Source organism: Alligator mississippiensis, chromosome 5 (assembly GCF_030867095.1).
Source record: "Alligator mississippiensis isolate rAllMis1 chromosome 5, rAllMis1, whole genome shotgun sequence".
Lineage (NCBI taxonomy): Eukaryota > Metazoa > Chordata > Crocodylia > Alligatoridae > Alligator > Alligator mississippiensis.
In genome coordinates, this window is record NC_081828.1 from 185244325 (window position 1) to 185268189 (window position 23865).

The 23865-nt window shown below is 43.0% G+C and overlaps 1 protein-coding gene across 8 annotated transcripts in view; it reads left to right on the forward strand.

Moving 5' to 3' along the window:
• The window catches only part of MLLT10 (MLLT10 histone lysine methyltransferase DOT1L cofactor), a 250625-nt gene that overhangs the window by 27196 nt on the left and 199564 nt on the right, over positions 1–23865 (forward strand). For 4 of the 8 annotated variants that reach the window (XM_059729065.1, XM_059729064.1, XM_006257790.4 and 1 more), the window contains one exon: positions 7842–7896. The exons of 2 other annotated variants lie outside the window; for them this stretch is intronic. In XM_059729065.1, coding sequence (XP_059585048.1) covers positions 7842–7896 — 55 coding nt within the window. Of the gene's footprint in view, positions 1–7841; positions 7897–9695; positions 9833–23865 lie in introns of those variants that run through there. 2 more of the 8 variants (XM_059729067.1, XM_059729066.1) reach the window with 2 other exon arrangements.

Here is a 23865-nt window from a genome sequence, read left to right on the forward strand (position 1 = left end):
TATTTTGTTAATTGTACCCCCAAGTATTGTGTGTTGAAATCTTCATTAAAAATAATTGCTTTTAAGCAAGGCATTATTTGACAATATGAATCAGTACTTAATATAGTTAAAAAAAAGTGCTTGGCATTTAAGAAGAGTTTTAAAATATAACAGTGTTTTTGCCCTGCAAAAAACAACTAGAATGGAAAATATACATGAAAGCTAAGGAATCTGCATTTATTGCTTTCATCTCTTCACAAGATTTCAGATATAAGAACAGATTAAGTTTCTATATGTATTTATGAAGTGACCTTAGAAATGTAATATGTCTTCTTTTTTTCTCCATAAACATATGTTGATAAAGGAAGTTTTTTACATAGGTTTTTGGATTATTAGCATTACTAAACATCTGACCATTCCATCAGAGCCTACCTGTAACAAAATGGTATAATGCAGTATTTCTTTTTCTTTCATAAGGCATCTACAGTTTCCAGTTACTATCAATCAGTCTTTGATAGGAAAGCAGTCAGGTAAAAGTTGTGTAGTTAATTGAATATTTTAATTTTTTGTTTGTAAAATGCTTTTCAATCAACAAAGAACTAATAATTTTGAAATATGCCTGATTTCTAATGCACGCTTAGTTGTTAGCAAGAAATTTCAATGAGTACACAACATTCCCTCAAAAAACCAAAAATAAAAACCAAAAAAAAGACCAGTATTAAACCCTCTGATTTTTTTTTTTTTTAAATTTATTTATTTCAACCAGGTATAGTGACTACTTAGTTTATAGTAGGGAAGACAAATCACTTATGTGACATTTAAACATTTTCAGAAGTCTCCTGAAGATTTTTTTTTCTTGTTCTTGGAGTTAAACATGTAATTGCACATTGCTTCAGTGCTAAAATGCTTGCTTGCAAACTTTGATTCCAGTGAGTTGTTGTATAGGCTTGTATTATAGGGCTAGTCATAAGATGGACTCATTAAAGAAGTGAAAGTGTATAAATCTTTTACTTTTTAATAGGGTATTATGTATAACATATGTCCTTTGAATTGGAGAGGTGATGCTTTATCCAACCTGTTCTAAGTTCATCAAGCACTGAAGAGGCACTGTGCTCTTTATTTGCTTGTATTCTCACTATTTATAACTTCCCTTCCCCTAAACATCTATTGTCTTATCTCATACCCTTTGATCTCTTCAGTCCACCTTAGCCTTTCTCAGCAGTGTCCCCTCCTCTATCTTTCCCTTCCCTTTTCTTTATCCTTTAAATTACTTTATTCCTTTCTGTTTAGTACCACTGTTCTGTGCAAGTCTACTCATAGCATGTGATGAAGTAGGCTGTCTCCTATGAAGGTAGTTGGTCCTCTGAACTAGTTAGTCATGTGACTCAACTAGGATGACATAGCACTCTGGGGTGCCTTGCAATCCCTTTCAAAGGTGGTGCAGGGTGCCATACAATGTTAGCATCAGTAGGTGTGCAAATGGGATTTACAAGACAGACCCAGAGATTTCAAATGGGAATCCATAGTATTAAAATCATTCTGATCTGCTCTGATCCTTCAGAGTCCTTTGCAAAAGAAAAATTGCTATATTATCTTTCCATAGTCAAGAAATCAGTGGGCATGTCTACACAGGCTTTTTACATGTGCCTACACTTAATGTGCGTTAGCCTAATATGCATTAAGGCGATTTAGGCATATGCATGCACTAATGCACATTGATGCAGGTGTGTGGACCGAATTGGGACTAAAGTTAGTCCCAAATCAATGGACAAACACCTGTGTTAATGCACACTAGCACTTCTACATGTTCTCTAATGCAATTTAGCTATTTACACATACATTCAAATAGCCTTACGTTGCCATTTTTAAGGCATATTAAGGACGTAGATGTGTAGACCCATACCCATAATGTGCTTTAAATTGGGCTAATGCGCATTAAATGTGCATGTGTGGACACACCCAGTGAAAACTAAGAGCTGTTTTTTTTTCCAAGGGGTGCCTTGAGTCTAAAAAGGCTGAGAACTGCTGAGTTGCTCTGAATTGTAACCTTCTGCCTGACTTCAGACTAACAAGGCTAACTACCTCTCTCATCCCATACTTACGTAAGAATCTCCCTCTTTCTGTCATGGGCTTTCCTATTCATCTCAATTTACTATGCTCTTTCTAGAAATGGTGTTTTGATTTGCCTCTGTTCTACATGCCAACAATATATTTACTGAAACATACCAAAAATTCTTTCTGAATGGCTGACATAGCAGACTGATTTTGTACTACTTTAAACCATTTGGACAAGCCAAGAAATAGTCATTTGGGAAGGTCACTAGCCAGGGGAATTTTCAGAGCAGGAAAAGAGATTGCTGTCAATTTCTATATACTGGGAACTCTGTTCCAAGGAAAACAATCGCTGAAATTTTGGGAATAGACATCATAGCTCATTTCTGATTATGTTTTTATATGACTTTTCCCCTTGCTTGGAAAGTTAAGAAGAGCAAATGACACTATGGTAGTTTGGAGTTAATCTTTCCTGGTAGACTTGATCTGTTGCATACAAACTAGCCCATCTGTATTTCACAGCATGATTGTTAAACTTGACAACTTAAATAAACAAAATATTAATTCAAGATAGAGAAGGGCCTATCAAACTGTGTTGCACAATGGGACCAAAATACCTCTGCAAAGCTAATTTATTCTACTGTTATGAATACTTTTTATTCTTCTGTCCCTTCAATAAAATTGCATAACTGTACCTTAGTTGATAATTACTGATTTTTAAAACCCATTTTCAAATCAAGTTAATGAACTCTATCTGAGAGTGCTATATTTTTCATTATGTTCTCTAAGCTTTCTCACTCAGAAATTTCTACACATATAAGGGAGTGGCAAGCTTGTAGCTGGCTTAAGGAACCCATTTTCTGGGCTCTCCAGGCTTCAGATGGATGATATCTTTATTGTCCAGCCTGTGCTTATGTTCTTTAGGTTTCCCAGCTCCCTGACTGCAAACTTGTTTCGAGTTGTGGCTCTATGCGCAATAATCCAATGACCTCTCCCTTTCAAAGAAAGTTGTATAATAAAGAATCAGATCACATTTTAAGGTGCATCTCTGTAGCCATAAGAGCCAGCCAGCGGCTTAGCTTTTTTCATTTAAAAAAAAAAAAATTGAGAATCTGGTGCACAGTTCATCAACAGCGAGTCAACTTCCTTGCTTTGGAGTTGTGGAGTATCTGGCATTACCATGCATGTCTTCAAGCAGACTTTCTATGCAGACTCTCTGTTACTTAACATAGTTGAGGTGGTGCAAAAGGTTCTTTTCTGAATATGGCTGAGGGTGTGTGTGTGGGGGGGTGTGTGAGACTTTTGGCAGCCTGTAACTATTGAACTTTCTGCAACATAACCTAGCTTTTTGGTCCTGCATTGTCCCGTTACACATCCTAGCCCTGAAGAGCATAATTGGGGCAGGTTTATCTAGCTACTTAGTGGGCAATCTGCTTATATCCTGACTTTTAAGATCAACTTATCTTTGCAAATTGGTAATGCAAACTGTGGTTCCATCCATAATTCAATTTGTAACATGTCATGCATTTGAACTGATGGGTCCCATATCACCTGTTCATTATTTCTCTAGACATGTTTTTAGAAGCTAGTCACATAGATAGAAAGGGGTTCCAAGATAACTATCCCAGTGCAATCAAGAGCCATGCTGCATTTTTCTCAGTTACGGTACTTTGAGCTACACAGTCTCTATAGTTAGTGCTGTTTCTGCAGAGACTCCTAGCTGTTTTTTACTTGAATTTTTAGTAGATGCAGGAAATGGTATATCTGAAGTGTGGTGAAAATAAGCCTGAAACTTGTAGAAATATTCAGGAAAATCAGAGGTTTACTTACCTCTTTCTTGCTCAATTGGCGTTCCTTGGAATAGCTTCACTGAATTTGTCATGCTGTGCCAGTTTATCAACTCAGGGTGTAGTCTGCCATCAACGCTGGATTCTGAGCTTCTTATATTTAATTTGCTACTGTAAAGCCTCTTTATCCTTAGGCAGTCACAACAGGTAGAAGCACAAGATCCTTCTCTTCCCTCCAATTAATGGTGAGACTTTGCTTCAGTATGCCACCCTTGAAATCTTCCAGTCAATTCCTTTTGGAATGTCACTGAAGTAGCTGCCCTTCAAAGCACTCCATTACACCCTGTGGTTCTCAACCTTTTTAGACTCAGGGCACCCCTCGTTAGGTTTGAGGCACCCCTCGTTTTGCTCAAGGGACCCCTCAGAAAATGTCAGCTCTTATTTTTCACTCATTTTTTATTACTGAAAACTAGTAGAGCAATTCGTCTGTTGCAAAGAACTCAGAACAGACCCCAACAGGTCAGAACGTTTTCAGTGCTACAGATTCCTAGTTGAAACCTCTGGGTTTGGCTTGTAAATCATGTTTGCACGCCCAGCACAGCTAACATTGCATGGTCCCTTGTGGCAGCCTTGAAAGGATTTCAAGGCACCCTGGTTGAGAATCACGGATCCTAACCTGCTCTATCTGAGTATGCTTTTTCATTCTTCGCTGCTATTTTGTCAGTCCAGACTTTCTTGTTTGTTTTAATTTATTTGGATTATGCTGTGGTCTTTGGGGCATATCTTGCCTATTTCTGATTCCGGAGGTCTGTGAAACACCTTGGTTTTGTAGTGTAGGTCTTTCCTTTGGGCAGTGAGAGTTGCTCTTTTCTTTTTTTTGTTATTTCATGCTTCACATCTGTGTACTTCAGTTACTTGTTTTGAGTGTGTGCATGGGGTGCTTGTGTCCTGCCAGGAAGATGTGCTGCCTCAACCACAGAGGAACATTTTCTGTGAAATGGCACATATTGTATCCTCTGTGCACTGTGATGATATTTAGGCTGATACTGTCCTAAACACTGGTATGACTTGGGGAATTCACCTTCACTTCACTCTGCAGATCCCCTTAAGTTTAGCATGAAACCATACAAAAATGCTTTAGATAAAATCTTGAAAATATGAACCTGAGTCAGTCTCAGTTCCAGAGAGACAGGAATTTCTGCTGACACAAGTAGTATCACCATCAGCTTTCCACCTGTATTGTGTGAGAGAGCTTCACAAACTCTGATGAAATATCCTGTATAACTTTGCCAAGGATTTTGTCAGTGTTTCAAGTCAAAGTTACTGGGATTGGATGAGGCAGTGCCAAGAGTCATTGAGAGAGAGCTAGCTACTTTCTTACTTTGATTTTGTGCATTTCAGAACCCCATACAGGTTTAGAGTTGAGAGGTTGCCAGGCCGCGCCTATTTTCAAGGCAGTCTGAAAGTCTTCAATACTCTTCAATTCTAACCTTGGGCGTATGTCAAGAATACTCTATGCTAGGGGTGTCAAACTCATCTGGATTAGCATCCCTGAGCTGGACCAGGACTGACCACCCTGCAGGGTGCCCACATTAACCCTTGGGATCACTGTGCAAACAGCTTTTGGGGTTGGCGTGGGCTGCTCACTGCCTATGATCTGCAGGTCAGACCCAGTGCTGCACGCAGCATAGGGGAGGTCTGGGGTGCGGGCTGCATGTGGCACCCTTGACTACCTGTAGTGTGTGCAGCACTGGGTCCAGGCCATGTGTTATATGCAGCATGCAGGGCCAGGGCCGGTCCAGTGGCCTGTGGGTCAGTTCATGTGACTACATGAGCCGGATCTAGGCCATAGGTGTATGTTTGGAATCTATGCTCTACACAGTGTTGCTTATGCCCTCTGAAATTAGCTTCTTCCATGTACGGAGAATTGGCTTTGGTCTAAGTGAACTTCTTGACACCAAGAGTTTCAGTGCAGTTAGCGTTTTCCTGGAGAGGTGATTTTTGACACCTGCAGCCTGCATTTGTGGCTTGCATGACTTGTTAAGGTTCTGCAGAATTAAATTTTTTATTTAAAAAAAAAAAAAAAATTTTGGTTGCAAAGAAACCTTTCAAAATTTCAGCTGAATAATGAATGTGGTGCCATCTATCTGAGTCTGCAGACAGTCTGAAAAAATGGCTCAGGGATATGTTGAACCAATTTTCCCTCAACAAATTCTCTCTAGGGTTAAAAGCCAAATGATGACCCATTCATGTAAGTATTAATTAACTGCTGATCATTTTAGCAGATGGAGTGGGGGGAGGGTAAGAGGGAAGCAGATGGGAATTAAAAGGTGCTGCAGGGAAGCAAATGCTAAAAGAAAAAAGAAGACATGAGCTGGAGGAGAAACAAGGGGCAAAAATAGAAATGGTCCTAAAAGCCTTCCACTATCCCATTCCTCACATGCTGTTGCATGTATCAGTGGACTGAACACGTAATAAATAAACAAACTTAAAAGTTTACTTATTACAGAAAGGGCAAGTTCTGCTTTTTATATGTCCATGTCTCCCACTGCCACAAATTTTTTATGGACTAGAAGGCATATGTAGTCCTTAATGTATTTTGCAATCCACAATCCATTGCTAGAATGGAATTTGTTACTATTAAACACATTTGGCATGCTGCTTCACAGGCACTGTCAGGATTTTATGAACTCCATGTCCTCACTTACCAGTAATGTTATGATCAGGAAGATTAATACTGTCTGGGGGCAAAAGGAGACTGAGTTGATGCCAAGTAGATCGATCTCCTTGAAAAGTGATACTAGAAAAAGTTTTCAAGTGAAGATCTGATTCTCTTGATTAAAAAAATGGTAGGATTGGGAATATATGAAGGCCATACTTCTTTTGGAACCATCTGTGTCTGCTGCTTTCTGAACTGCTTTTTTAAGTCACTGATGAAATGTCAAGGGTTTTTTTTCCATTTTTTTCCTGTTTCTCACTGGTTAAGAAGCCATGTATACTGATTGATGCAAGATGTTGCCAGTAAGTTTTCCACTAAAAAGGGTGGTGGATACAGCTATAGCTGGAGGAGAAGCTGGTTACACATACCATCGTGCTTCTGGAGGATGTCAAAAGAGTAGGCTTTGTTACCAGCAAGGTGCTCTGGCACAGTGGTTCTCAACCTTTTTTGTACCAGGACCCATTTGTAAACATCAGTGGCCAGTCCTGACTCAGTGCCCCTCACTCCCGACCCTCTGCCCCTGTCCCCAGGTCCCAGCCCCCCAGTGTGTGGGGTAGGGGTTGGATGTGGGACTTGGGGGCTACAAACAGCCCTTTGCAGGCTGGAACTCTGCCAGCCTGCAAGGAACAAAGCCATGGTTTCCCGCATTTTTCTCTTTTAAAGGAGAATCCACTTTTAAAGTTTGTTGATCTATTTTTCAAGTTTCTTCAGAACCCTTTCATATATTCTTGAGACCCACTTTTGGGTCACAACCCACAGGTTGAGGAACACTGTTCTAGGATATTTGGATTCATGATTCGTAAGCTCCATAAATCCTTGTCAATCGAGTACTGGTATCCACTTGATCCCTTGAGCTGTGATACGAAGGTTCAATCTCATATCTGCAACTGTATTCATTTTGTCCTTTACGCTTCATGCAAGACCTCTTCAGTGAACTTCAGCAGCCAGTGGAAATAAACATTATATAGAATTTTAAATTTTGTCCAGGTTTCTTAGAGGCCAGTCTTACCCCTCTTTCAAAATATTTGAGTCTGCTTGGTTTTTTCAGAAAAGAGAATTCTGAAGTAGAATTAAGTTATTTTATTTCAGCTTAAATAAATAACATTATTGTAGTTTTATCAAAACGTATTAGAAAACTTTGCTTGCTCAGAACTCTTGGAATTCATTAGATTAAGGGAAACATGTCCTGCCTTGCTTCTAATTAATTGTTTTCTGTCAGAAATGTCAATCTATTTTCTAACTGTGTGATCTGTGTTAATATTCTTACGATCATTCCAGTTCTTTTTTTTCCCTACTTTTTCCAGAGATGTGAGTTATGCCCTCATAAAGATGGTGCTTTAAAAAGAACAGATAATGGGGGTAAGTTTTTTTTTTTTTTTTTAATTTTCTTTTAATCTTTTCCTTTTAATGAAAGTAAAACACGTTAAACTGAAATGTAAGGATCATAGTATTCTATAAATAAAAGCAACTGTTACTGTAGTAGTTTACTTGGTCTGCAACATATGTAAGTAAATATTTATTTTACAGTAAAGTGAGCTGTATTTATCTAACTTAAGCTGAACTGTAGTTTGACAGCAGAATTGGTTCCTCATACGCTGTTAATTTTAAATAACATTTTGAGTAAAAGAAGAAATAGAATTTTTACACAAAAGCTTCTGAAAATTAGATTTGGTTTGTTTGTTTTTCTTTTGGGAAGGAGAGCAAATTCAAATTACCGTATTTACTCAAAACCAAGACACAGACTTTTTTTTCCCTGGAGGGGGGTGGGGAGGGGAGGGGAAACCCCTTGTCTTGGATTTGAGTACAAAGTATGCAGGGGGAGGTGGCAACTCCAGCCCCACTCCAGGTTTGAGCTTGGAGCCACAGCTTCTGCCTGCCCTCTCCCCACCATCTCTTACCTTTTGCTTTGGCTCCAGGATAGCTTCTGTCCTGCTTCAGCCTCTTGCACGGAGCCCACGTTTTACTCAGACCCCAAGTCATCCAAGTAACAACAATTGATGTGGTGGTGCGGTGGGGAAGGGGAGGACCAGGCAGCAGGGGCAGGGCAAGTGGTGGGAGGGGGCAAGGTGTGTGGGGGCAGGGGTCAGGCTGCTTGTTCTCTACTGCCTTCCTCATTGCCTCCCCCACCACCTGGCCCCCTGCCACTGGTTTCTATGCTGCAGCAGAACAGGGGGGACAAATTTAAGATAAGATCTCAACTAATTAGGTTCTAGACGGTGAAAATTATAACAAATTTATAAATTCTCTATGTATAGAATCTACAGTAAAATCTCTACCATCTGGCATTTAACTAACTGGAAATTCCAGCCGTCTGGCCGCACGGGGGGGGCAGGGGAAAGCTTGCGCACAGTGGCGGCTGCTGCCACTGCTCCATGTGCGGCTGCCGCCACCCCTCCTCCCCCACTCCATTTGTGGCTGCCCCTTTCCCCTCCCCTGCTCCATGTTATCTGAAAACCCCTAATGGGGATTTTCAGGTAACTGGAATTTTTACATAACTGGCAATCCCCTTACCCCGGGGATGCTGGATGACAGAGATTTTATTGTATTACTGTGAGATCTGAATTTAAGACGTCTTGGATTTGGGTAAATATGGTATATACAAATTTGAACATTCATAGGAAGCTGCTGCTTAGAATACATCACCTATTTGGTGTGGAAAACCAGGAACCATCAAAACTGTAGGGCAACCTAAATTCACCAGCACATCTTCAAGGAATAATTTTTTTTAATCCATGTTTCACAAGCAAGTTCTATGACAAAGTTACATGCAGAAAAGATGAAATGGCAGTTTTCAACCCTTAATGCCTATCCTTTGCATCATTCAGTGCATCACCAATTTGGAGCTCTTCCTGAGTATTAAAGAAAATTTTCATTGATAAATTTGTTTTGGTGAAATTGTTACTATGAAATGAGGCATTCCAAGCATTTTTTAAGAAATAACTTTTTTTCTCCACATACTTCTACTAAAGACTAAATTCTGCCTCGTCATCTATTCATTTATGAATGTGAAGGGCAGAGGTGCAGTGGGACTGGTGTGAAAAGATGATGTGTGAAATTGTCTTGTTTTCATTCAGATAATCTCCATCCCTTGTATACAAAGGAAGTCTGTTCTGTGATTGCTTCTGCACCTTTTTTTGTTTTGTTTTTGTTTCCTGTAGGCTTTATTTAGGGTGTGTCTGTAAAAATAGTTCTTTCACTGCAGCATAGTAAAGATCTACCAGAGATGACTAGCTCAGATACTAGTTGTGGTCTGACTGTGGCAGCATGCAGCTCAGCACAGGCTTATTTGGCTCAAGTAAGTGGGTGATTTTAAAAAAAATTTTTTTTACTGTATTGTAGGCATTCCTCGGGCATTTACCATAGGAACCAAGTACTTTAAATACATTAATAAATTTAGCAGCAACATAAGGTAGTACTATTATCCTTATTTTTTGTATACAGAACAAAGGCGGCACAATCGAGTGCTTTAACTACAATTTTTTTCCTTATTTTGATGAGTTTGGGGAAATTGTTAGGATTAGATTCTCATCCAGTCCTACTACATGTGACAGCAGAGTCCCTTACAGAGGTCCAAGGAACACAGCCAGGGTTCTTGTTTCCTAGGAAGGCCTAATCTTTGAGTGGGGATGGGCAGGGCGTGTTGAAAAGGTATGGGAAATAGTTTCAAGCATCTTGTATGGTACAATAAACTTCAGAACTTCAGTTTGAATTAAAAGTTAAATAAAGTCTTAAGTCTGTTTAAAAAATAAGACTTTATTCTCCCTTGCGTGAAATCTGAAACTCTGTTCTCAATGAATTCTCATCAGAATATCAATATTTCTAGATTTATGTCCATACCCATTGTCAAGATGTTGTTTTTCCTAGTACATGCCATGGTGTTTATAAGATGCATATTTTAAAGTAACGTGTTCTTTATAATTGTATATAGATTTGCATACATGGAAGTAAGTTACATTTATATTTACAAGCTTTGTATTAAACTGGACATTTTAATTAAAATTCTGAAAAGTCTTGACCATTTACCACTCAACAGTCCTCTTGTACTCAAGTTCTATAGCTCATCCATATTTCCAATATGGACCATCTAAAACCTGTTTCTCTTCAAGTACAATAGTTACACAAGGAGAAAAAGGTATTAGGTGCTTTTATGTTAATGCTTATCGGTATTATGTTTTTTTTTTTTGGTCTGGATTTCCTGTACAGACCAACCACAGTGGATTCAGTAGTCTGTAGTACTGGTCACAACTTGTAGGCGAGCTGCCTGAATAACTGAACATATTCAAAAACAACCAAAATATTCTTCAAGAAAGATCTTTCCCTGTAGAGGCCTTTAATTTACTACTGTGGTATTACCTGTTGGGGACTTGTACCTTTTTCTCTGTGGATAAGGTAAATCACTGGACTAGGTTCACTTTATCTGTGATATAAGATCGTAGGAAAGTAGGGCTGGAAGGAACCTAATAGATTCATGCAGTCCCACCCTCTGCTCAAGGCAGGAACATTGCTGGACTAAACCTGCCAAGGTAAGTGTCTGTCTAATCTGCTTTTGAAAGTTTCCATGATGGAGATTCTACAACTTCTCTAGGTAGCCTGTTCCAATCCCAGGCTACCTTCACAGGTAGAAAGTTCCTCCTAACCTCCAGCCTAAATTTCCCCTGCTGCAGTTTGAAGCTGTTGCTCCTAGTTCTGTACCCTACAGCCACAGAGAAAAGCTCATCACCACCCTCTCTGTATTCACCTTTCAGGTATTTGAAAACTGTTATCAAATTCCCCTTCAGTCTGTTCTTCTCCAGGCTAAATAATCCTAGTTCTGGTTCTTTCATCCTTTCCTCATAAATCTTGCCTACCAGGTCACTGATTATCTTTGTTGCCTTTCACTGGACACTTTCCAAAGTGTCCACGTCCCTCTTGAAGTGTGGAGCCCAAAACTGGACACAGTACTTAAAGGTGAGGCCTCACCAGTGTTGGATAGAGCAGAAGAATCCCTTCTCTTCATTTGCAGGTGACATTCCTGTTAATACAACCCAGTATACTGTTGGCTTTCTTTTTTTTTTCTTCAACAGAAGCGTACTGTTTTCTTATATTCAGCTTGTGGTCCACTGTAATCCCCAGGTTCCTTTTTGGAGTACTGCAGCCTAGCCATTCATTCCCCAGTCTGTATTTGTCCACATGGTTATTTTGTCCCAAGATTGTGGACCATTTGTCCAGTCTGTCTAGGTCACTCTGGATCCTAGCCATGCCCTCTGGAGTATCTGCAATTTCACCCAACTGTCATCTGCAAATTTGTTAAGTAGGCACTTGATCCCATTGCCCAAGTCATTGATGAAGATGTTGAACAAGACCCAGGACAGATCTCTGGGGAACCCCACTTGATACCCGCTTTCAGCTAGACATTGAGGACTATGCATTGAGTATTATGAATCAACCAGTTATGTATTTACCTTACAGCATTTTCATCCGTTTCCTTAGCTTGTTAATGAGAATGTTGTAGGAGACCATGTCAAAAGCTTTGCTACAGTTGAGGTATACCATGTCCAGTGCTCTCCCCTCATCCCCGGAGCCTGTTACTTCATTATAGAAAGAAATCAGATAAGTTGGGCATGACTTACTCTGTGTGAATCCATGCTGATTGTTCCTGATCACCTTGTTCTCCTGTAGGTGCTTCACAATGTATTCCTTGAGGACTTAGTCCATGACGTTTCCATGAATGAAGGCCAGGCTGACTGGTCTGTAATTCTCTGGATCCTTCTTCTTTCCTTTTTTAAAGATGTGCACTATATTTGCCCTTTTTCAGTCATCTGGGACCTCACTCTACCTCCATGAATTCTCAGAAAGTATTGCCAATGGCTCTGAAATTACCTCAGCAAATTCCTTCAGTACCCTTGAATGCATCCTCTCCAGACCTGCTGAGTTGAAGGCATGTAGCTTCTCTAAGTAATCCCTAACCTGCTCTGCCATTACTGCAGGCTGTTTGTCTCCTTCCCTATCTCTGTAATCTGCGAGCTGTCCCTGTTTGTGAAAATTTAAGTTAAAAATGGCATTAAATACTTGAGTCTTCTTTGCAGCATCCATGACTAGACTGCCTTCCTCATTTCATAAGGGACCTATGGAATTTCTGATCTTACTTTTGCTATTGACATACCTATAGGATCTCTTTATATTGTCTTCTATGGTCCTTGCCAGCTGCATCTCAAATTGTGCCATCCTAATTTTCTCCATGCCCATGTGATATTCCTATACTCTTCCCTAATATGAGAAGATGGGAAGTCTCAGAAACTATAACCACGCTTCCATTTTTTTTAGGATTCCTTTTTGAGTTTCAGCTTCTTGAAGAGATCGTTGTTTTGTGAGGGTAGTTTCCTGTTGCACTTCTCATTCTTCCATCTCATTGGGTTAGCTTGCTCCTGCACCTTAAGAGAGCCTTCTTAAAGTACAGCCAGCTCTCTTGGACTCCTTATCCCCTCAGACTTGTCTCCAAAGTGGTCCTGCTCACCAGGTCCCTGAGTTTGTTAAAATTTGCATTTCTGAAGTCCCATGAACTCTTACTTTTTCCTGGTGACTGTCACCCAAGTTACCTTCCACCTTCACATTCTCAACCAATTCCTCCCTGTTTGCAGTAAGTTGAGAAAAGCTCCCCTCCTCATTGGCCTCTGTATGATCAGAATTAAAAGTTATCACCAACATGCTCCAGAAACTTGTTGCATTGCTTGTCTATTGCTGTGTTTCCCTCCCAGCAGGTGTTGTGGTAGTTAAAGTCTCCCATGAAGACCAAATCCTGTGATTTGGAAAGTTCCTTCACTTTTTTTAAAGAAGGCCTTGTCCACCTTTTCCTCTTGGTTTGGAGGCCTATTACAGATGCCCACCATGACATCCCCCCTGCTGCTTTCCTTTCTGACCTTTAACTAGAGGTTTTCAACCAGTCTACCTTGCACTTTATACTTCAGTGATAAGGTAGATCCTTCCTAATAAACCATAAGAATGATTTCCTTTCTGTCCAATCCTTCAATTAAGACTTCGTCTCCTACTTAACAAAACTTTACAAACAAAAGAATGCTAAAATATTTCCCACTTTTTTTCTGGTTTCCTTTCAGATCAACTGCCACAGGTTGAACTAATGTGTTAGTTTTCACTAAACTTTTGACCTACTTGTCTCTTAGGACCACAGTTTGAAAGTCATCTGTTACTGGGCTGAACCACATTTTTGGCAGTTGCATCATTCATCATGTCATTACTTTGTGGGATGATAGTTCATGTGAATTCCTGGCAGTGGCCCTGAAAGCCATTAAAATGATTGGGAGAATTCTATATCAGCATTTAGATGAGCATGTAATTATTTTTCTTAGAGCCTTTTTCAATAGTTCTCTTAATTCTTTCTATATTGCCATTTGCTTGCAGGTGATACAGGATGTAGAATTCTTTTTCAGTTCCTTAGATTTTCATAATATTTTTCATTGTACTTCCAGTCTGAATCCATCCTTTCAAGAATGCTTTCAGTAAAGTCTTGAGTGTCAGTAGTGACAAAATTATGTTCTAGATTTTTGACCCAGAATATACTGCTGATCTAAAGCAAGGGTTGGCAACATATGGTCCCTGGGTCAAATCTTGCCTGCATAACCACTGGTTCTGGCCTGTGGAGCCAGAAGGGATCAGTCAGAGCAAGGGTGGGTGGGGGGAAGAAGCTTCAGCAGTGCAGAAGCAGCTTCTAGTTGCTGGGCTCCGGCACAGCTTTCCTTCAGCTGGAAGGTCCGCTTGTGTCCCAACTGTGGAGTGGCAGGGCTGGGAGAAGTGGCGCTGTTGCCCTCACAGCTCCCAGTTGCTTGGCCCTAGCAACCTGGCAAACCCTCCTCACTGCTGCTGCATTGCCAAAGCCACCTGGCCTGTGCTGGACTAGAGCTAGGTTGTTCTAGTTTGTGGCTTGAAAAATAGTCAGCCTCTGCCCTAAAGGCCTTCAAATGCCTGTCTATCTGCAGCTCTTACTATAAAGGTAGACAATTATGTCAAGAACTGTCTATATCCTTTTCTCTGTTTTGCCATTACCCTTTTTTTCTTTACTTCTTTTCCTCTGTGTCCTTGTTCATTGTGATCTAGAGCCAGACACTCATTTAAGAGTTCCCAGCAATGAAACCAAGTTACCAAGGCTTGAGAGAGGCTGAGTCTGAATAGAAGGTAATCTTAGTTTTCTCTGGTCCTACAAAATTTCATATTACTCATACCCACTGGTTTTTTTTAGGTTTTACCAATGCAAGGAGCTCTTTAGTAACCCTTCGTTCTATTTTATTCCTTCAGAATTCTTGTTTCTATATTAATTGCAGTGGTACTAGTCCATACTCAGTAGCAACTTCCTTCATATGGATACTGCCTCCATTGGTCTTCTTCCAGAAGAAGGTCCCAAATAGAATCATAGGGCTGAAGGGGACATCAAGGGGTATCTATTCCAACTCCATGCATGGATGTAGAATACTCTTTCCTATACTGCCTCAGACAAATGCTTATCTGGGCTCTTCAAAAACTTCCAATGAAGGCGATGTCACAAGTTGTCTGGGCAGCTTGTTCCTGCTGTCCTGTTCTGGCAGTAGGGACTTTTTTTTTTTTTTTTCTGCAATTGAATCTAAATTTGTTTTGCTGCAGTTTAAGTCCATTGTTTTTTATCCTGTTCTCTGCTGCAGGGAAAAACAGTTGTTCTGCCTCCTTTATGGCAGCCTTTCAAGTATTTAAACACTGCTGTTGTGTCCCTCCTTAATCTCCTTTTCTCCAGATTTAAACATACCTAATTCATTAACTCTTTCTCATAAAGCTAGTATTCCAAACCTTTTATCATCTTTGTTCCTTGCCTCTGGCTCTCCTCCAGTTTCTCCACATATTATTTAAATTGCCAAGCCCAGAACTGCCCATAGGATTATTAACCAGTGATAAGTAAAGTGGTTCTGTCACCTCTCTACAGAAGTAGATACAGTATTCCTGCTAATGCAACGGACACTTGCATTTATATACTGCTGCTTTAGCTAACTGACTGGCCACAGTGCTCCCCTGTCTCGCTTCCATTTTTATGCGCCTAGATTTTTTCATTGTTTTGTTTTCTGACTTTTCTGGGCTGCCTGAGTGGTGCGTTTCAACACTGGGATTTTCTTTCAGCCAAGACTGTTTCAGGTTTCCTGTTGGGGAATCCAGCTTACCAAGGCATGACATGCTGAGTCTGAAATATATCAGGATGTCCTCCAGTCCTACAGCAAACACTGCCATTTCCACATATTACATAGACTGGACATCACATAAAGTGGGAGTACCCAACTCTGTTGGCCCTCTGGGTTGCATCCGGAACACAGAGCTGTCCCTGTAGGCTGCATCCAGAATGTGGAGCCAGCCCTGGAGGCTTGCAGAGCTTACCTGTAGGACTGGAATTCTGGAGGTGGGGCACAGTGACAGAGTTAACTGCCATGGTGCTGGGAAAATTTCTGGCCTCATGGGCTGAATGACAGCTTTGCAGACCAGATACAGCCACCCCTGACAGTAAAGCATATCATATGCATTTATACAGGCAGGCATATTTTCAGTTTTCCTTTCTCATAAAGAAAATACCTACAAACTATGCTTGTCTGAATCAAGAAGCAGGACTCTCACTTCCCTGTTCGTATTTCTCTGAGACAAGAGGATCCCATCCACACTCATAAGGAAGAAGGTGCTTATCGGGAGGTTGAGACAGTCATGATTTTTCCCTCGGATATTTTCCCATAGGTTACAAATGGTGGTCTTTTGCTGTCTTGCACCCTAATACATACATCCTTTAATAACAGGCTCCATCTGGCAACTTGTATATTAAGTGTGTAATTCCGCCCCCCCCCCCCCTTTTTTTTTTGTGCATTCAGGTACTGGTGTGTATCTTTTGTCTCAGAAACAGATAAGGTTTCCCTTGCCCCCTTCCTGGGCCTTTAGACTGTTTTCCCAAGGAAGTTGAGGCAGGGATGCCAGGAATATTACCAAATTCCCTAGGACCTTCCCTGGAATGGTAACTTTTGTCAGCTTCTTGAGCTCACCACAGAGTCTGGATCTATTGGAACATTATTTAAATATTAATAATGGTTGTCTTAAGTTATTTCTCTTACCTATAAGTTAGCTAGCCCTCCAGTTACACCAGGTCTTATCCCACATTGACTGGGGAGCTGAATGGGTTTTAGATGTTCATGTTGGATTTATCTTTTCTTTGTCTTCTCTCCAGCCATTCTTTATCACTGCCACCTAACGTACTTTCCTCAGAAGCCACGTTAGGAAATTGCCCTACCTGTGCCTTGAAAGTTTCACCAATAGTTCTATATCAATTAACAATAATCAACTTGAAACTAAAACAACTTCTTGTTACCTTTCTGATGTTGTTTGGGTATCAGGGATGCTTTGTAATTAATCATAACTTAAGCAGTTCACTAGTTTGTCACTGATGAGATGCACACTAAAGTTGTTTCTTTAGACCAAGAGTCAAAAGATGGAGGCAGATCTATCAAGCCCCCATTAAACTTTGTTCCAGTTGCAACAAAAAAAGTTTGATTTCTAGATAAAGTGTATTTCAAAAACCTGCTTTACAGAAAGTTGTAGACCTTGGAATAATGAGGCTTATTTTTCTCTTTGAAGAATCATTATTTAAAAATATTATCTTTTGATTTACCTCAGTCTCATCTGACAAGAGACTGCACTAAAACCGTTTCAGGTAACTGAAAATCTTGGTGAAAAGGTATGGCAGGGACATAAAGTCAATTGTGCTTCTAATGGGGGTATATGTTTTAAAAATATTTTTATGTTTTTGCTGTTCTTTGCTATGGTGATAGTGTTTCTGAAGAAAATTTGAAAATTAATTTTTAATATGTTCTAGTACAGGGCTGTCCAGTTTCTAAGTGGCTGGGGGCCTCATGCTATGGGGGCCATGGACCCCCCCAGGCTACACGTTGTGTGTTTACGAGTGCCCTCCTGCACTATGTCCATAGATGCCCCCCCATGCATATACAGGCTCTTCCTTCTTGCCCTCTCCCTTCTCCCCATCCTTCACCTAGCTCACCTTTGGCTACCTAGCTGTGGGCTCCCCACCTGTACAGCACAACACAGGTGCTCCAGGTCCTTAGCTCTCCCAGCACTATGGGCTGTGTTTGTGCTGCCCAATCTTACTCTGTCTCATCCCTGGGGCTAGGTCAGTAGTAGAAGCTGGAGGACAGAGGGGGACCCTGGCTGCTGCTGCTGCAGTTGGCATGATAAGGGCAATGGCAGCCAGGTGGGACAGCCCTGTTCTAGTATATTTGACCTTGGTGAGCCATAAGGAATTACAGAAGTCTTTTAAGAACACTGAAATTTAAATGATCTGAATTAGGGCGGTGAATATCAAGGGCTATAGGCTGTACAGGAGGGACAGGACAGGGAGGAAAGGTGGGGGTGTGGCACTGTACTTCAAGGAGGAATACACATCCTCATCAAGTAACACAAGGTCAGATGAGGGGCACACTGAAGTGCTCTGGGTTAGAATACAAGGAAGTTGAGGGGAAAGGGACTTAATGGTGGGGGTCTACTACAGACCACCCAACCAAGGGGAAGAGCTAGATTGGGAATTCTTAAGTCAGCTCATGGAGGTAGTTAGGTCAAAAGACATGGTCATCATGGGTGACCTGAACTTTCCTGACATCTGCTGGGAAGAGCAGTCAGTCAGGTCTGACCGCTCACATAGGTTCCTAGCTGAAATACAGGACCTCCATTTAACCCAGGAGGTGCATAGCCCCACCAGGGGAGATGCCTTGTTGGGCCTGGTGCTGGCCACAGGTGACGACCTTGTGAGGGGGCTGCAGGTGCTTGACCACCTGGGTGACATCGATCATCGCTTGCTGGAATTCACCATCCAGTGCAAGCTGGCAAAAGCCTGCAGCAAGGCAGCAGCCCTGGACGGCCGACTTCAATGAGGTAAGGGGAATAGTTGGGGAGGTACTGAGGTCCCGGAGGGGAGGGGAGTCGGGTGTCCGAGAAGAGTGGTCGTTCCTTAAGGAGACGATCCTCCAAGCCCAAAGGGAAGTAATCCGAACAAGGATCAAAGGGCGCAAGAGGACACAAAAGCCCCCATGGCTCACCAAAAGCATATGGGAACGTCTCCTAGCTAAAAGGGAGGAGTACACCCAATAGAAGGGAGGGGCCATCACCAGGGAGGACTATACCTTGGTTGCTCGGGGCTGCAGGGGGGTGGTCAGGAAGGCCAAGGTGGAGATGGAACTGGGACTAGCTACCTGGATCAAGGACAAGAAGAAGTCCTTTTTTAAATACATAGGGGGCAAAAAGAAGGTACCAGGTAATGTGAGGCCTCTGCAAGACATGCTAGGAAATCTGGTCATCATACCAGATGACAAAGCTAACCTACTTAACAATTTCTTTGTGTCCATTTTCCTGAGCAGGGACCGGATCAGCCTGCCTGCCGGGACCCCCTCAGGCCCTAGGGGAGGCGCACCCAGGCCTAGGGTCAGTGAGGATCTAGTCAGGGAACTTCTGGTGGGACTGGACATATTTAAATCGGCTGGTCCTGATGATCTCCACCCCAGAGTGCTGAGGGAATTAGCAGAGGTCATTGTGGGACCCCTGGCATGGCTTTATGAGCATTTGTGGTGCTCTGGTGTGGTGCCAGATGACTGGAAAAGGGCTACTGTAGTTCCCATTTTCAAAAAAGGGAGGAAGGAGGACCCAGGAAACTATAGGCCAGTTAGTCTTACCTCGATCCTGGGTAAGCTTTTTGAGAGAATTATCCTGGCACGTGTCCATGAGGGGCCAGCAGGGGAGGTTATGCTTAGGGGCAACCAACACGGGTTCATTAGAGGCAGGTCCTGTCAGACCAACCTTCTGTGACCAGGTCACAAAATCCTTAGACACGGGTAGCAGTGGACGTAGTCTTTCTGGACTTTAGGAAGGCCTTTGACACAGTCTCCCACCCATTCTCATTAGAAGCTAGGGGACTGTGGCGTCGACACCTACACAGTCAGATGGGTCGCTAACTTGCTGGAGGGTTACACCCAGAGAGTGGTGGTGGATGGGTCATTTTTGACCTGGAGGGATGTGGGCAGCGGGGTCCCTGAGGGCTCGGTCCTCAGACCCGCACTGTTCAACATCTTCATCAGTGACTTGGACAATGGGATAAAAAGCACCCTGTTCAAATTTGCTGACGACACTAAGATGGGGGATGTGGGCACGCTAGAAGGGAGGAATAGACTGCAATTGGACCTAGACAGGTTACAGGGGTGGGCGGATGAGAACAGGATGGGATTCAACACTGACAAGTGCAAGGTGCTGCACCTGGGGAGGAAGAACCAGCAGCATACCTACAGGCTGGGGAACTCCCTTCTTGTCGGTGCAGAGGCAGAAAAGGATCTTGGAATCATTATTGATGCCAGAATGAACATGGGCCGACAGTGTGGGGACGTGGTCAGGAAGGCCCAACCGCACCTTGTCATGCATCCACAGATGCATCTCGAGCAGGTCCAAGGAGGTGATCCTCCCCCTCTATGCAGCACAGGTGAGGCCGCAGTTGGCGTACTGCGTCCAGTTCTGGGTGCCGCACTTCAGGAGGGATGTGGACAACTTGGAGCGGGTCCAGAGGAGGGCCACTCGCATGATCAGGGGTCAGCAGGGCAGGCCCTATGAGGAGAGGCTAAGGGACCTGAACCCATTCAGCCTCCACAAAAGAAGGCTGAGGGGGGATCTAGTGGCCTGTTACAAACTAGTCAGAGGGGACCAGCAGGCATTGGGGGAGTCCCTGTTCCCCCGAACACTACCAGGAGCGACAAGAAATAATGGTCACAAGCTGGCAGAGGGTAGATTCAGACTAGACATCAGGAGGTACTACTTCATAGGGCGGCTAGGATCTGGAACCAACTTCCAAGCAAAGTGGTGCTGGCTCCTACCCTGGGGGTCTTTAAGAGGAAGCTGGATGAACACCTTGCTGGGGTTGTTTGACCCCAGTACTCTTTCCTGCCATGGCAGGGGGTTGGACTTGATGATCTGCTCAGATCCCTTCCATCCCTACCAACTATGAAACTATGAAGATTTCTAAAACTAAAGTGATTTTTTTAAAATAGATTTCAAAGGAAATATAATTTTATGCTTGCTACCTATATACAGTATTTTCTAAAAGTTATCTGACCATAAAATATTTTTGTTTCATATTTTTCTGCATAAATAGCATTTCATCTTTAGTATGATTTTATGATTGATTCTGTTCTTTTGTCCCTAAGATTGTGAAAAGCTGGATATTTGCTTTCTACTTTTCTTTTTGGTGGTGAAGAAGCAATTCCCCTCCCCTCCCCTCTGTCGTCCCCCCCCCCCCCCCCTTGGAGTCTTGAAGACCTTTTCTCATAGTGTTTTTTCCCTCTTGGATATTTTGAAGGGGAATCCTCTTACCTAAACAGTACTCCGAGGCTGTATCACCATGTGAATGAGACATGAAAACTGGTAGTCAGAATTATCGTCAGGCATAGTAACAGATGCTAGAGGCTGAGTTGGTGAAGTGTTGATTTTTTTTTTTCATGTTGCTCCCTGAGGTTGGATGGACGTTATTCTGTTTTTGCTGCCCTATGGTACTAATCTGACTCCTGTGCAATGCCCTCTTTTATCTTTATTGAAGTTATTGTTTTGGAGTACAGTAGTCCCCCTTCCTCTTCAATCATAACAGGGCTATCAAGGGGTAAAGTACAGTAGAACCTGAATTCTTTACAGAGTTAGGTTCCTTAGCTCCCTTGTGAAGATGAGGGTTTATGAACTAGCCATACTATATATAGCTCCAGCAAATGGCTATCTGGCTCTGAAGAGGTACTTTAGCTGTTTGCTGCAGTTTTTTTTCAAAAGGGTCCTCCGCTGAATGGGTTGGCTACTGTGCTCTAGATGAGCAGAGCTACTGAGTTCAACTTTTGAAGTTTGCTCTTAATTTATTAATCTGCCTCAAATTAAGTGTGTTGCAAACCATCCCAACATGAAAAATCTGAATTCTACTATATTGACAGTGTAATCTGGCCTGACATTCTCTGTGGAGAAGCTTCTCTACATAGTGACTAGGGAAACTGAGAAATCTCTTAACCCATTGCATCCAAAGACAACATGTTTCTAATTTCAACATTAGAAGGCCTTCCTGACTTTGTGCCTGGGCAGTATTGCATGCTCCTCCCTAGTTGTTTGTCTAAGTTTCAAGCTTCCTTTTTGTGACTTTGCTTACTGAAGAGTACCCTGCTAAGTGAAGCTGGTTTTCTGCCATACTTGCTAGTCTTCCTGCACATCCGAATGGTTTGTTCCTGCACTCTCAGTAAGGCTTCTTTAAAGTACAGCCAGCTGTCCTGGACTCCTCTCTCCCTCAGTCTGGCTTCCCAAGGGATCCTCCTCATGAGTTCCCTGAGGTGAGTTGGAGTCTGCTTTTCTGAAGTCCAGGGTCCTTATTCTGCTGCTTTCCATTCTTCCTTTCCTGTCCCCAGCACTCTCCAAAAACTTTCTGGGTTGCCTGCACACTGCTGTATTGCCCTCCCAGCAGATGTCAGGGTGATTGAAGTCCCCCATGAGAACCAGGGCCTGTGATCGGGAAACTTCTGCTAGCTGTTTTGAAGAAAGCCTCGTCCACAACTTCCTCTTGGTCTGGTGGTCAATAGCAGACCCCCACCATGACATCACTCTTGTTGCTCTCTTCCCTCACCCTAACCTAGTGACTCACCAGACCTATCTCCAGTTTCATACTGGAGCTCTGAGCAATCATATGGCTCTTTTATATAAAGCACAGCTCCTCCTCCTTCTCTCCTGCCTGTTGTTCCTGCACAGGTTATACCCATCCATGACAGTGCTCCTGTCATGCGAGCTCCACCAAGTCTCTATTATTCCAATCATGTTATAGTTCTGTGACTGTGCAAGGACTTCCAATTCTTCCTGCTCATTTCCCTGGCTCTGTACATTCATGTTCAGGCATCTAAGGTAACTAGTCGATTTCCCCTGATTTCTCAGGAAGAATGAGAACACCTCCCCTGTTGCTCCCTCCTGCTTGCTCTTCCTCCTGGTCACGGACTTCCCCACTTACCCCCCAGGGCTTTGGTCTCCATCCCCCAGCGGACCTAGTTTTAAAGACCTCTTCGCTAGGTTAGCGAGCTTGTCTGCAAAAATGCATTTTCCTCTTTGTCAAGTGGATCCCATCTCTTCCTATCCATCCTTCTTGGAACATAATCCCATGATCAAAGAAGCCAAATCCTTGCTGGTGACACCGCCTGTGCAGCCAGGCATTGATCTTCAGGATGTATCTGCTCCTGCCGGGACCTGTTCCCTTGACCAGAAGTATCGAAGAGAACACCACCTGAGCCCCTGTTCCTTTCACCCTTGCACCCAGAGCCCTATAGTCACTTTTGATCTGCTTGGGGGTCTCTCTCCCCTGGCGGTATCATTGGTGCCCACATGGATGAGCAGCATGGGGTAGTAGTCAGAGGGCTGGATAAGTCTCAGTAATATCTCCATCACATCTTGGATCTGGGCTTTGGGCAAGCATCAGACTTCCTGAGACAACAGGTTAGGTCAGCAGATTGAATCGCTTCATCCCCTGCAAAAGGGAGTCTCCCACCATGGCCCCCATTGCTTATTCTTGGTGGTGGTCATCTTGATTCTTCCCACCTTGGGGAAGCCTGGCCTGTCATCCTCCACCAATGGAACGTGCTTCCCCCACTCTGTTGCTAAAGCTCCATATCTGTTCTCCAGACAACCTGCTGCAGGTGTTGATGAAGATTTCTGCTTGCTGCCAGAGGTTACAAGCTTCCAGCTTCAACCTTTCTGGGAGTCTCTGTCTTCTCCCTTCTCTAGCTCTGCCTCTGGCAATTCTTCCTGGAGGTCTTCTCCAGCAGTGAATAGATGAACTCTGCCCGGAGGGTACTTCAGAGCCTCACCACCACCTCCTGTAGCTGTCTTGCACCAGGAACCATGCACTGGCTGTGCATCCCCTGCTTGCCTGGCAGTGGGAGGCACAACTTGCTACCCCCACTGCTGCGAGGTGGGTAGGGAGTCCGCAGTTGGCATGGGGCTCCCGGGGCAAAGGCAGCAGAATAGAGATCCCCCAAGCCCATAGTGATCAGCTCACATCCACCCACATGCAAATCGGGGGAGGGTGGGGGCAGATATCCCTTTCGTGGCTCCCTTGACTGGGGGGGAGGTATGCAGTAGTGGGGAGCTGTCGTGTCCGTCCGTCCCCCCCCCCCCCCCCGCTCCATGGACGAGCTGCCCCTGGCTCTGTCCTGCTTCCCATCTCAGCCCCAGGTCCCTTGCACTGCCCTAGTTGGGCAGAGCCTCTAGCTGCAGCCCCTCCCCCTGCCC